Source organism: Triticum urartu, chromosome 3 (genome assembly GCF_003073215.2).
Source record: "Triticum urartu cultivar G1812 chromosome 3, Tu2.1, whole genome shotgun sequence".
NCBI lineage: Eukaryota > Viridiplantae > Streptophyta > Magnoliopsida > Poales > Poaceae > Triticum > Triticum urartu.
The window spans coordinates 108997665-109012485 of NC_053024.1; the positions used below are offsets into that span (position 1 = coordinate 108997665).

At 44.5% G+C, this 14821-nt stretch overlaps 1 protein-coding gene across 1 annotated transcript; it reads left to right on the forward strand.

The window, feature by feature from the left end:
* The first annotated feature begins 413 nt into the window (after positions 1–413).
* Positions 414–2629, forward strand: LOC125543166 (B-box zinc finger protein 22-like). Its single transcript, XM_048706419.1, has 3 exons — positions 414–823; positions 925–1470; positions 1969–2629. Exons 1-3 carry the CDS (start codon positions 626–628, stop codon positions 2266–2268), a joined length of 1044 nt encoding a protein of 347 aa, XP_048562376.1. The 5' UTR covers positions 414–625; the 3' UTR covers positions 2269–2629.
* Positions 2630–14821: the final 12192 nt, after the last annotated feature.

Genomic DNA, 14821 nt, shown 5'->3' on the forward strand with positions numbered 1-14821 from the left:
ATAAGAACCGAGGACGATCGACACAGCGACAGAGACCAGTCAGCCATTCACCTGGCCGTCACCGAAGCTACGAGCTGTAAGACCGGGCCCTGTAAAAGGCCTCACACGACCAAATGCCTCTTACAGAGCCGCCTGCATGTAAAGAGGGTCGAGCGGGCAAGTCAAGCGGTGGGCACGGCGCGCGTGGGCGAATCGGGTCCGGCCGCGACGTCTCCACGGCCGCGGGCCCGCCGCGCCTGGTCACTCCCCCGACTGAATGAGTCAATCCCGATCTTCCCGCGCGCCAGCCAGCCGGCCATCCATGTCACACTCTGTCCCATGTGATCTGTGCCCCCGGCGTCAGCGTCTGCGGCCGCGGCGTCCATCAAAATATCCCGCGCTGCCAACAGCCTCGCCCCACCTCACCTCCCACCCACCCGTCCGGCCGCCCATCCGCCACGCGCACTGCACGGCGCCTCGCCCTGTACGAACTCGTGCGCGTCGAGTCACCAACCGGCGGGGACAAAACCGCACCGCTTCCCACCCCCCTCCCACCCACAACCTCACTGCCAAGCCCCGCTCTCCTCTCCTACCTCCCCGCGGCCCTCCACGCGGACGATCGTGCAGTGATCGGATCAATCGATCGATGAAGGTCCTCTGCTCCGCGTGCGAGGCGGCCGAGGCGCGCGTGGTCTGCTGCGCCGACGAGGCCGCCCTCTGCGCGCGCTGCGACCGCGACGTGCACGCCGCCAACCGCCTCGCCGGCAAGCACCACCGCCTACCCCTCCTCTCCGCCGCATCCAACCCGCCCGCCGTGTCCGCGCCGAACTGCGACATATGCCAGGTGCTTGGATTTGTTGCTCTCTCGCCCTTCCGCTAATCTTGGCACATCTTTTTGCCCCGGCCGGTATCTGACGAGTACGTCCTCTGTTTCTGCTACGACAGGAGGGCCACGCCTACTTCTTCTGCGTGGAGGACCGCGCGCTGCTCTGCCGGAGCTGCGACGTCGCCGTGCACACCGCCAACGCCTTCGTCTCCGCGCACCGGAGGTTCCTCCTCACAGGCGTCCAGGTCGGCCTCGAGCCCGACGAACAAGAAGAATCAGTTCCGGAGCCGGAGCCGGAGCCGCAACCGCCCAACAACGCCTCGTCGGCTCCCCTGCCACCGCCGATGTGCCACCGGAAGAGGAGCCCAACGCCGCTCTACAGCGACGGAGACATCGACTGGGCGGCCGGCTCGGACGTCGGCATCACCGGGAACTTGCCCGACTGGTCTGTCATCGATGAGCAGTTCGGCAGCGCTACCCCGGCGATGAGGCCCGCGGAGCCGGAGGTAATCAAAGCCCCTCCGAAGAAGAGCCCCCGGGTGGCCGTCACGGCGGCGAGCGCAGCACTTTTTGGCGGGAGCATGCCGGACTGGCCGCTGGACGAGTTCTTCGGGTTCACCGAGTTCAACTCGGGCTTCGGATTCGCCGAAAATGGCACGTCCAAGGTCAGTACTAACTCACCCAGAACCAAATTTGAATTAGTAATTCGAATAGCACTTGGCAGTTACTCCAAGTTACTTTATCATCAGGGGAGAAACTCACTTCAAGTACTAAAATAGCAATTCAACGTGATATGATAACAGTTTGTGAGCTCAACTGCTCAGGAAATTAATCCAAGATTGCAGTAGCAGTACGAGTTCTGAACGCTGGCCAGTAATTCTGGTGACCTGTCTCATGATCTCGAATCAAGTACTAATTTATCTGATCTGCATCCTGGAACGTTAATCCAGAGTCAGGTCTGGTTAATCATGTCATATAATCGTACTTTCACCGGAAATTTCCAGCTTAAAACATGCAGTGATACATCGCACAAGATATTTCACAATTGACATGATTCTGAACACAAAAAACATGTGACTGAACGATCGATCTATGTCGGAACAGCTCACTCCAGTATATAGCATAGCTGGTCCGGTAACCTAACAGTGGCGATCCATTTGCAGGCCGACAGCGGGAAGCTCAGCTCGCCGAACCGCCGATCGTTGTCGTCCTCCTCCTCCGGCAACGCCGCCCAGAACGCGCAAGATTTCTTCGGCCAGGTGCCGGAGGTCCAGTGGTCGAGGTCGACCATGCCGGAGCTCCCCTCCCCGCCCACGGCCTCAGGCCTCCACTGGCAGGGAGACCCGCGTTACGGCTCTGCCGCCGATAGCGCGGCCGTGTTCGTGCCGGACATCTGCTCCCCGGAGAACCCCTTCCGGTGCTTCGCGGCCGGCGCCGATCTCAAGCGCCGGCGGCGATGTTAACATGGCAACAGGGGAGACGCTCGTCGTCGGTCGATCAGGTCGTGTCGGCACTAGATTACAGATCGATCGTGTGCATGGAAGCTGAAACTAGCGTGCAGAAGAGAAGACTGAAGGAGATGATGCTAGTGCTAATAATAGATGGTGGGCTAGTGGTTAGTATGATACTATGATCCACATATACCGCAGATCTGCAATAGCTCTGGGACTGGGACTGGGACTGATTAGTTGTTAATTACGGGGTTGTGCAACGTTGCTTGTGTAGTTGTGAGTTTAGCTCGGGATGTTAAACAAAAACAGTGGTAAAAACTAAGGAAAAATAATAAAAACAGTGAGAGTGCAATGGTGCTGGAAGTTTGGAACACACGATTTGTTTCCTTCGATCACGGTCACACTGGAGTGTCTTCTGTTGGGCTGTCAGCAGGATCATTATGTGATGTATCAGCTCGATCTGTAAACGCTGTGTACCTTTTGTTGACTTTTGTTAATTGAGGGCGTTGAGCTCTGTTTTGCACTAATTGTTCTGACTTTGGAAGCGATCGCCGTTCACACGTGCTTGCGTGTTGGGTTAGTGGTTGTTGTGATTGAATCAAATGGTAGCTTGGAAGTTAAAATTCCTACTAAGTACTGTAACTCATCTTGGGTAGTTAATCATCTTGTTGATGGTGGACTTTCTATCCTGCAATATGCCGACAATACGATTCTCTTTATGGAGCATGACCTAGAGAATGCAAGGAATCTGAAATTAATTTTATCAGCATTCAAGCACCTCTCATGTCTTAAAATAAATTTCCATAAAAGTGAATTAGTATGTTTTGGCGAGGCCCAAGACGAGGCCCACCTATACGCTGATTTGTTTGGCTGCGGGTTAGGCCAGTTTCTGATCAGTTATTTGGGGATACCGATATATCGTCGGAGACTCACAAATGTTGAATGGAAACACGTTGAGGAGAGACTACAAAAAAGGTTAAGCAATTGGAAAGGTAAATTACTATTTCTGGATGGAAGATTGGTCCTCATAAATTCAGTGCTCAGTAATATAGTATTATATATTATTTTCTTCTTCCAACTGCCTAAAGGAGTCTTACATAGATTGAATTATTTCCGAGCAATATTCTTTTGGTAGGGAGATAGTGAGAAAAAGAAATATCGACTGACTAAATGAAGTGTCGTTTGCCATCCCAAAGACCAAGGAGGGCTAGGTATTCATAATCTTAAGGTTAAAAATACTGCCCTCCTCAGCAAATGGCTATTTAAACTGCTGATGGAAAATGGTGTATGGCAAACCCTCCCGAGGAGAAAATATGTGGGCTCAAAGGCGGTGTTTGAAGTATATTGGAAGCCTGGGGACTCGCACTTTCGGGCTGGTCTAATGGTACGAAGAAATACTTCTTCCGCTATGGATCCTTCGCTATTAAAGACGGATCAGAAATTAGATTTTGGGAGGATAAGTGGCAAGGCAATGCTACACTTCGAGAACAATATCCGACTCTATACAATATTATGCGTCACAAATGTGATACTGTCGCGGCAGTTCTGGAATCCTTTCCGCCAAATGTGACGTTCAGAAGAGATTTAAGTGTCCCCAGACTTGTATCGTGTAACACTTTGTTACTGAGACTATTCACGGTACAGTTGTCACAAGGAATCGATGAATTTCGATGGAACCTACATGTGAATGGTAAATTCACGGTGGACTCTATGTATAGTGCTCTGATCCAGTCGGATGCGCCAGTTGATAATAATAAGAAGATTTGGAAGATGAAGATACCACTAAGGAATAAAATCTTCGTGTGATATCTTCGTCGAGGAGTCATTCTTACAAACCTTATTAAGAGGAATTGACATGGAACTACACAATGTATTTTTTGTCATCATGACAAAACAATAAAACACTTGTTTTTCCATTGCAAATTGCCTCGTTTTATATGGTCAATCATCCAAGTAGCTTCTAGCTTGTATCCTCCACGTAGTGTTGCTAATATATTTGCCAACTGGTTACATGTGATAGATCACAAATTAAAATTCTTCTCAGGACGGGAGCGCTTGCAGTTATTTGGTCGCTTTAGCTATGTAGAAATGATAAGGTGTTTAATGATAAACATACTTCTCTTATGCAGGTTATCTACAGATGTACTGGTAGGCTCCATTTATGGTCATCTCTACAATGTGTGGAGAATCAAGACCTGTTTACGAAGGTGTGTACATGCTTGGAGAACATGGCGAGGGATACTTTTACCCGGCATGGATGGTGGCATGATGTTAGGACTGGCCCTCCTACGGTTTAGACATCATATAGTCTTTTCATGACTACTTGCAATTCATCCTTTTACTTTTTGAGACCGACTTTGATTTAGCTGTGTGCATCTTAGTTATACAGAGGTCGGGTGTAATACTTAAATCTTTTAAGTAATAAAGCGCCCTTTATCGGAAAAAGTATTGTAACTCAGTTCTGACTTTAGTCTTAGTGCAAGTGTAAATGTGTTGGGGAACGAAGGATGAAAATCAAAAAAAATCCTACGAACACCAAAGATCTATCTAGGAGAAACATATAAACGAGAGGGGAGAGTGTGTCTATGTACCCTAGTAGACCGCTAAGCGGAAGCATATATCAGGCGGTTGATGTAGTCGTACTCATTACGATCTAATCGCGATCCAAACCAATGAAGTACCGAACATATGCTACCTCTTGAGTACTGTGTTGGTTTTCTCCGAAGAGGAAGAGATGATGCAGCAAGGTAGCGTAAGTATTTTCCTCAGTTTTTGAGAACCAAGGTGTCAATCCAGTAGGAGGCTACGCGCAAGTCCCTCGCACCTGCACAAAACAAATAAATCCTCACAACCAACGCGATAAGGGGCTGTCAATCCCTACACGACCACTTACGAGAATGAGATCTGATAGATATGATAAGATAATATTTTTGGTATTTTTGTGATAAAGATGCAAAGTAAAATAAAAGCAAAGTAAATAGCAAAGGAAATAACTAAGTATTAGGAGATTAATATGATGAAGATAGACCCGGGGGCCATAGGTTTCACTAGTGGCTTCTCTCGAGAGCATAAGTATTCTACTGTGGGCGAACAAATTACTGTTGAGCAATTGACAGAATTGAGCATAGTTATGAGAATATCTAGGTATGATCATGTATATAGGCATCACGTCCGACACAAGTAGACCGACTCCTGCCTGCATCTACTACTATTACTCCACTCATCGACCGCTATCCAGCATGCATCTAGAGTATTAAGTTAATGAAAACAGAGTAACGCCTTAAGCAAGATGACATGATGTAGAGGGATAAACTCATGAAATATGATGAAAACCCCATCTTGTTATCCTCGATGGCAACAATACAATACATGCCTTGCTGCCCTTACTGTCACTGGGAAAGGACACCGCAAGATTGAACCCAAAGCTAAGCACTTCTCCCATTGCAAGAAAGATCAATCTAGTAGGCCAAACCAAAATGATAATTTGAAGCAAAGATAACCAATCATACATAAAAGAATTCAGAGAAGATTCAAATATTGTTCATAGATAGACTTGATCATAAACCCACAATTCATCGGTCTCAACAAACACACCGCAAAAAGAAGATTACATCGAATAGTTCTCCATAAGAGAGGGGGAGAACATTGTATTGACATCCAAAAAGAGAGAAGAAGCCATCTAGCTACTAACTATGGACCCATAGGTCTGAGGTGAACTACTCACACTTCATCGGAGGGGCTATGGTGTTGATGTAGAAGCCCTCCGTGATCGATGCCCCCTCCGGCGGAGCTCCGGAACAGGCCCCAAGATGGGATCTCATGGATACAGAAAGTTGCGGCCGTGGAATTAGGGTTTTTTGCTCTGTATCTGATCGTTTGGGGGTACGTAGGTATATATAGGAGGAAGGAGTACGTCGGTGGAGCAACAGGGGGCCCATGAGGGTGGAGGGCGCGCCTAGGGGGGGGGAGGGGGTAGGCGCGCCCCCTACCTCCTGGCCTCCTCTTTTGTGTCTTGATGTAGGGTCCAAGTCTCCTGGGTCTTGTTCGTTGAGAAAATCACGTTCCCGAAGGTTTCATTCCGTTTGGACTCCGTTTGATATTCCTTTTCTTCAAAACCCTAAAACAGGCAAAAAACAACAATTCTGGGATGGGCCTCCGGTTAATAGGTTAGTCCCAAAAATAATATAAAAGTGCATAATAAAGCCCAATAATGTCCAAAATAGTAGATAATATAGCATGGAGCAATCAAAAATTATAGATAAGTTGGAGACGTATCAAGCATCCCCAAGCTTAATTCCTGCTCGTCCTCGAGTAGGTAAATGATAAAAACAGAATTTTTGATGCGGAGTGCTACTTGGGATAATTTTAATGTAATTCTTCTTAATTGTGGTATGAATATTCAGATCCAAAAGATTCAAGACAAAAGTTCATATTGACATAAAAATAATAATACTTCGAGCATACTAACAAAAAAAATTATGTCTTCTCAAAATAACATGGCCAAAGAAAGTTCATCCCTACAAAATCATATAGTTTAGTCATGCTCCATTTTCGTCACACAAGAATGCTCTCATCATGCACAACCCCGATGACAAGCCAAGCAATTCTTTCATACTTTAGTAATCTCAAACCTATAAACTTTCACACAATATATGAGCGCGAGCCATAGACATAGCACTCTGGGTGGAATAGAATATAATGAGGGGGGGGGGGGGTTATGTGGAGAAGACAAAAAGGAGAGAGTCTCACATCAACGAGGCTAATCAATGGGCTATGGATATGCCCACCGATTGATGTTAATGCAAGGAGTAGGGATTGCCATGCAACAGATGCACTAGAGCTATAAATGTATGGAAGCTCAACAAAAGAAACTAAGTGGGTGTGCATCCAACTTGCTTGCTCCCGAAGACCTAGGGCACTTGAGGAGGCCCATTATTGGAATATACAAGCCAAGTTCTATAATGAAAATTCTCACTAGTATATGATAGTGACAAAACAAGAGACTCTCTATCATGAAGATTACGGTGCTACTTTGAAGCACTAGTGTGGCAAAGGATAGTAACATTGTCCCTTCTCTATTTTTCTCTCATTTTTTATTTGGACTTTTTTTTATATATGACCTTTCTCTCTTTTTTTTATAATTCCTCACTTGGGACAATGCTCTAGAAAATGATGATCATCACACTTCTATTTATTTACAACTCAATGATTACAACTCGATACTAGAATAAAAGATGACTCTATATGAATGCCTCCGGCGGTGTACCGAGATATGCAATGACCAAGAGTGACATGTATGAAAGAATTATAAACGGTGGCTTTGCCACAAATACTATGTCAACTACATGATCATGCTAAGCAATATGACAATAATGAATGTGTCATGATAAACGGAATGATGGAAAGTTGCATGGCAATATATCTCGGAATGGCTATGGACATGCCATAATAGGTAGGTATGGTGGCTGTTTTGAGGAAGATATAAGGAGGTTTATGTGTGAAAGAGCGTATCATATCACGGGGTTTGTATGCACCGGCGAAGTTTGCGCCAACTCTCAATGTGAGAAAGGGCAATGCACGATACCGAAGAGGCTAGCAAGGATGGAAGGGTGAGAGTGCATATAATCCATGGACTCAACATTAGTCATAAAGAACTCACATACTTATTGCAAAAATCTACAAGTCATCAAAAACCTCGGCACTACGCGCATGCTCCTAGGGGGATAGATTGGTAGGAAAATACCATCGCTCGTCCCCGACCGCCACTCATAAGGAGGATAATCAAATAACACCTCATGTTTCAAATTTGTTACATAACGTTTACCATACGTGCATGCTACGGGACTTGCAAACTTCAACGCAAGCATTTCTCAATTTCACAACTACTCAACTAGCATGACTTTGATATTATTACCTCCATATCTCAAAACAATCATCAAGCATCAAACTTCTCTTAGTATTCAAAACACTCATAAGAAAATTTTACTAATCTTGAATACCTAGCATATTAGGATTTTAAGCAAATTACCATGATATTTAAGACTCTCAAAATAATCTAAGTGAAGCATGAGAGATCAATAGTTTCTATAAAACAAATCCACCACCGTGCTCTAAAAGATATAAGTGAAGTAGTAGAGCAAAACTATATAACTCAAAAGATATAAGCGAAGCACATAGAGTATTCTAACAAATTCCAAATCATGTATGGCTCTCTCAAAAGGTGTGTACAGCAAGGATGATTGTGGTAAACTAAAAAGTAAAGACTCAAATCATACAAGACGCTCCAAGAAAAACACATATCATGTGGTGAATAAAAATATAGCTCCAAGTAAAGTTACCGATAGAAGTAGACGAAAGAGGGGATGCCTTCCGGGGCATCCCCAAGCTTTGGCTTTTAGGTGTCCTTAGATTATCTTGGGGGTTCCATGGGCATCCCAAATCTTAGGCTCTTGCCACTACTTGTTCCATAATCCATCAAATCTTTACCCAAAACTTGAAAACTTCACAACACAAAACTCAAAGTAGAAAATCTCGTGAGCTCCGTTAGCGAAAGAAAACAAGAGACCACTTCAAGGTACTATAATGAACTCATTATTTATTTATATTGGTGTTAAATCTACTGTATTCCAACTTCTCTATGGTTTATAAACTATTTTACTAGCCATAGATTCATGAAAATAAGCAAACAACACACGAAAAACACAATCTGTTAAAAACAGAACAGTCTGTAGTAATCTGTAGCTAGCGCAAGATATGGAACCCCAAAAATTCTAAAATAAATTTCTGGACTTGAGGAATTTATCTATTAATCATATTAAAAAATAATTAACTAAATATCACTTTCCAAATACAAATGGCAGCAGTTCTCGTGAGCGCTAAAGTTTCTGTTTTTTACAGCAAGTGTAACAAGACTTTCCTCAAGTCTTCCCAACGGTTCTACTTGGCACAAACACTAATTAAACACAAAAAAACACAACCAAAACAGAGGCTAGATAAATTATTTATTAACAAACAGGAGCAAAAATCAAGGAATAAAAATAAAATTGGGTTGCCTTCCAACAAGCGCTATCGTTTAACGCCCCTAGCTAGGCATAACAAGCAAGGATAGATCTACGTATTGCCATATTTGGTAGGCAATCCACAAGTGGCTCTCATAATAGATTCATAAGATAATTTAATTTTCTTTCTAGGAAAGTTTCCATGCCTTTCCTTAATGGAAATTGGAATCTAATATTTCCTTCCTTCATATCAATAATTGCACCAATCGTTCTAAGGAAAGGTCTACCAAGAATAATAGGACATGAAGGATTGCAATCTATGTCAAGAACAATAAAATCTACGGGCACATAATTCCTATTTGCAACAATAAGAACATCATTAATTCTTCCCATAGGTTTCTTAATAGTGGAATCCGCAAGGTGCAAGTTTAGAGAGCAATCATCAAAATCACGGAAACCTAACAAATCACACAAAGTCTTTGGAATCGTGGAAACACTAGCACCCAAATCACATAAAGCATAGCATTCATGATCTTTAATTTTAATTTTAATAGTCGGTTCCCACTCATCATAGAGTTTTCTAGGGATAGAAACTTCCAATTCAAGTTTTTCTTCATAAGATTGCATCAAGGCATCAACGATATGTTTAGTAAACACTTTATTTTGACTATAAGCGTGAGGAGAATTTAGCACGGATTGCAACAAGGAAATACAATCAATCAAAGAGCAATTTTATTCTTAAATTCCTTGAAATCCATAATAGTGGGTTTAGCAAAATCTAGGGTTTTAATTTCTTCAATCCCACTTTTATCAATTTTAGCATCAAGATCAAAAAATTCCGAATTCTTGGAACGCCTTCTAGGTAAAGGTGGATCATATTCAGTCCCATCATTATCAAGATTCATATTGCAAAACAAAGATTTAATAGGGGACACATGAATAACTTTTAGATCTTCATCTTTATTTTCATAGCAATCTAGTTTAGCGGCCATCCTATTAACTAAGGTAGCCTGCCTATCCGAAATTTCAGCAGTCAATTTCTCAAGACGAGCAATCTGGGATCTTAAACCATCGAATTCTTTAGACATATCATCAAGCTCTTTATTCATAAAACTCATAAAACTTTTCTGTTCCTTAAGCTCGTTTCTGAAGAAACTATTATGTTCAAATTGCAAAACCATAAAACTCCTGACATTGCTTTCGATCTCTTCTAACCTTTTAAGGTGAAGATCACCAAATTTAGGTAGAGCCATAGTGGCAAGCAAGCAAACTAACACACAAGTGAAGAAAAAGCAAGTGGGCAAAAAGAGGCAAATAGAGAAAGAGAGGGAGGATAGAGAGAGAGGGCGAATAAAACGGCAAGGGTGAATCCTCGCACCTGCACAAAACAAATAAATCCTCGCAACCAACGCGATAAGGGGTTGTCAATCCCTACATGGCCACTTACGAGAGTGAGATCCGATAGATATGATAAGATAATATTTTTGGTATTTTTGTGATAAAGATGCAAAGTAAAATAAAAGCAAAGTAAATAGCAAAGGAAATAACTAAGTATTAGGAGATTAATATGATGAAGATAGACCCGGGGGCCATAGGTTTCACTAGTGGCTTCTCTCGAGAGCATAAGTATTCTACGGTGGGTGAACAAATTACTGTTGAGCAATTGACAGAATTGAGCATAGTTATGAGAATATCTAGGTATGATCATGTATATAGGCATCACGTCCGACACAAGTAGACCGACTCCTGCCTGCATCTACTACTATTACTCCACTCATCGACCGCTATCCAGCATGCATCTAGAGTATTAAGTTAATGAAAACAGAGTAACACCTTAAGCTAGATGACATGATGTAGAGGGATAAACTCATGCAATATGATGAAAACCCCATCTTGTTATCCTCGATGGCAACAATACAATACATGCCTTGCTGCCCCTACTGTCACTGGGAAAGGACACCGCAAGATTGAACCCAAAGCTAAGCACTTCTCCCATTGCAAGAAAGATCAATCTAGTAGGCCAAACCAAAATGATAATTTGAAGAGACTTGCAAAGATAACCAATCATACATAAAAGAATTCAGAGAAGATTCAAATATTGTTCATAGATAGACTTGATCATAAAACCACAATTCATCGCAACAAACACACCGTAAAAAGAAGATTACATCGAATAGTTCTCCACAAGAGAGGGGGAGAACATTGTATTGACATCCAAAAAGAGAGAAGAAGCCATCTAGCTACTAACTATGGACCCGTAGGTCTGAGGTGAACTACTCACACTTTATCGGAGGGGCTATGGTGTTGATGTAGAAGCCCTCCGTGATCGATGCCCCCTCCGGCGGAGCTCCGGAACAGGCCCCAAGATGGGATCTCGTGGATATAGAAAGTTGCGGCGGTGGAATTAGTGTTTTTTGCTCCGTATCTGATCGGTTGGGGGTACGTAGGTATATATAGGAGGAAGGAGTACGTCTGTGGAGCAAAAGGGGGCCCACGGGGGGGGGGGGGGCCCCGGGGGGGGGGGGGGTAGGCGCGCCCCTACCTCGTGGCCTCCTCTTTTGTGTATTGACGTAGGGTCCAAGTCTCCTGGGTCTTGTTCGTTGAGAAAGTCACGTTCCCAAAGGTTTCATTATGTTTGGACTCTGTTTGATATTCCTTTTCTTCGAAACACTAAAACAGGCAAAAAACAACAATTCTGGGCTGGGCCTCCGGTTAATAGGTTAGTCCCAAAAATAATATAAAAGTGGATAATAAAGCCCAATAATGTCCAAAACAGTAGATAATATAGCATGGGGCAATCAAAAATTATAGATACGTTGGAGATGTATCAACGTACATCACCTCCGTGTTCAGCACATGTACAGCTCGACTCTGACGCCCCCGATTCAATCGTACACTAATAATACACGCAAATATGTACTATCAAGATTGGGGACTCGTGGGAAGATATCACAACACAACTCTAGACACAAATTGAAGTCGTACAAGCTTCATATTACATGCCAGGGGCCTCGAGAGCTCGAATACATAAGCTCGAACTCAAATGAGTCAGCGGAAGCAACAATGGCCGAGTACAGACATAACTAAACAAGTCTGCCTTAAGAAGGCTAGCACAAACAACTACATAGATCGAAAAGGCAAGGCCTCCTTCCTTGGAGCCTCCTAATTACTCCTGGTCGTCGGCGGCCTCTAAAGGAAATATGCCCTAGAGGCAATAATAAAGTTATTATTTCATATTTCCTTATTCATGATAAAGGTTTATTATTTATGATAGAATTGTATTGACCGGAAACTTAAATACATGTGTGAATACATAGACAAATATCGTGTCCCTAGTAAGCCTCTACTAGACTAGCTTGTTGATCAAAGATGGTTAAGGTTTCCTAACCATAGACATGTGTTGTAATTTGATAACGGGATCACATCATTAGGAGAATGATATGATGGACAAGACCCATCCGTTAGCTTAGCATAATGATTGTTCAGTTTATTGCTACTGCTTTCTTCGTTTCAAATACATATTCCTTCGACTATGAGATTATGCAACTCCTGGATATCGGAGGAATACCTTTTGTGCTATCAAACGTCACAACGTAACTGGGTGATCATAAAGATACTCTACATGTATCTCTGAACGTGTTTGTTGAGTTAGCATAGATCAAGATTGGGATTTGTCACTCCGAGTATCAGAGAGGTATCTCTGGGCCCTCTCGGTAATAAACATCATAAGCTTGCAAGCAAATGACTAAGGAGTTAGTCACGAGGTGATGTATTACGGAACGAGTAAAGAGACTTACCGGTAACGAGATTGAACTAGTTATGAAGATACCGATGATCGAATCTCGCGCAAGTAACATACTGATGGACAAAGGGAATAGTGTATGTTGCATAACGGTTCGACCGATAAAGATCTTCATAGAATATGTAGGAGCCAATATGGGCATCTAGGTTCCACTATTGGTTATTGACCAGAGAGGTGTCTCGGTGAGGGAGTCCTGGATTAGGGGGTCTCCGGATACCCGGACTACATCCTTTGGCCGGACTGTTGGACTATGAAGATACAAGATTGAAGACTTCGTCCCGTGTCCGGATGGGACTCTCCTTGGCGTGGAAGGCAAGCTAGGCAATATGGATATGTAGATCTCCTCCCTTGTAATCGACTCTATGGAACCCTAGCCCCCTCCGGTGTCTATATAAACTGGAGGGTTTAGTCCGTAGGACATCAAACAATCATACCATAGGCTAGCTTCTAGGGTTTAGCCTCTACGATCTCGTGGTAGATCAACTCTTGTAATACTCATATCATCAAAAACAATCAAGCAGGATGTAGGGTATTACCTCCATCAAGAGGGCCCGAACCTGGGTAAACATCGTGTCCCATGCCTCCTGTTACCATCCGCCTTAGACGTACAGTTCAGGACCCCCTACCCGAGATTCGCCGGTTTTGACACCGACATTGGTGCTTTCATTGAGAGTTCCACTGTGTCGTCACCATAAGGCTTGATGGCTCTTTCGATCATTGATAGCGATGCGGTCCAGGGTGAGGTTTTCCTCGCCGGACAGATCTTTGTATTCGGCGGCTTCGCACCGCGGGCCAATTCGCTTGGCCATCTGGAGCAGATCGAGAGCTACGCCCCTGGCCATCAGGTCAGATTCAGAAACTTAAACTACACTGCCGACATCCGCAGAGACTTGATCTTCGACGGATTCGAGCCCGTGTCAGGTGCGCCGCACAGTCACGACGAGCACGACGTAACTCTGCCGTCGGACAGTGTCCGGGAGATCGCATCTGCAACTACTCCGGCCTTCAATCCGGAGCAAATTGCGCCATCCAAGGACGGAGGGATAGACCCCGCCATGGAGGCCGCACTCTCAGTGGCGATGGAGCCGGATACTGACTTCACCCCTTACGGGAGCCGTGTCGCCAAACGACTGGATTCGTCTCTGGCCACGGACTCTGAGCCGCATGCATCCGTGCCTATCGAGTCCGACTAGGCTCTGATCATGGAGTTCGCCTCCGCGGATATCTTTCAGCACTCGCCTTTCGGCGATGGGCTAAATTCATTAAGATCTATCTCCTTGTCAGGAGAACCTTGGTCGAACTATGTCCGGCTAGAATGGGATGCGGGCAACAAAGAAATTCGCTGCCCACCCACCACCCACTTAGTAGCCACTGTCAATGACTTAACCGACATGCTCAACTTCGACTCCGAAGACATCGACGGCATGGATGAAGATGCATGAGACGAACTGGAACCAACGCCCACAGGGCGCCGGACAACCACTTCATCACATGACATATACATGGTGGATACACCCAAAGAAGGCAATGGTGAAGAGACAGCGGAGGATGGCCCCTCCAAGAAGCAACCCAAGCGCCGGCGTCAGCGGCGCCGCTCTAAGTCCCGCCATAGCAAAAACAACGATAACAACGCAAGAGAAAATAACACTCCAGTTGACTCTAGAGGAAACGACGACCACATTGCCCCGGCGGCAGAGCACGATGAAGCTGCAAGCGGCGAACATAGTACGGATCCAACGACCGAACACGGCGACGCCGAGGATAA

Coding starts and splice junctions, on each gene's coding strand:
- LOC125543166 (XM_048706419.1), top strand. CDS start 626: ATGAAGGTCCTCTGCTCCGCGTGCGAGGCGGCCGAGGCGCGCGTGGTC. Junction 824..924: donor CGAACTGCGACATATGCCAG/GTGCTTGGATTT, acceptor CTGCTACGACAG/GAGGGCCACGCCTACTTCTT. Junction 1,471..1,968: donor CCGAAAATGGCACGTCCAAG/GTCAGTACTAAC, acceptor ATCCATTTGCAG/GCCGACAGCGGGAAGCTCAG.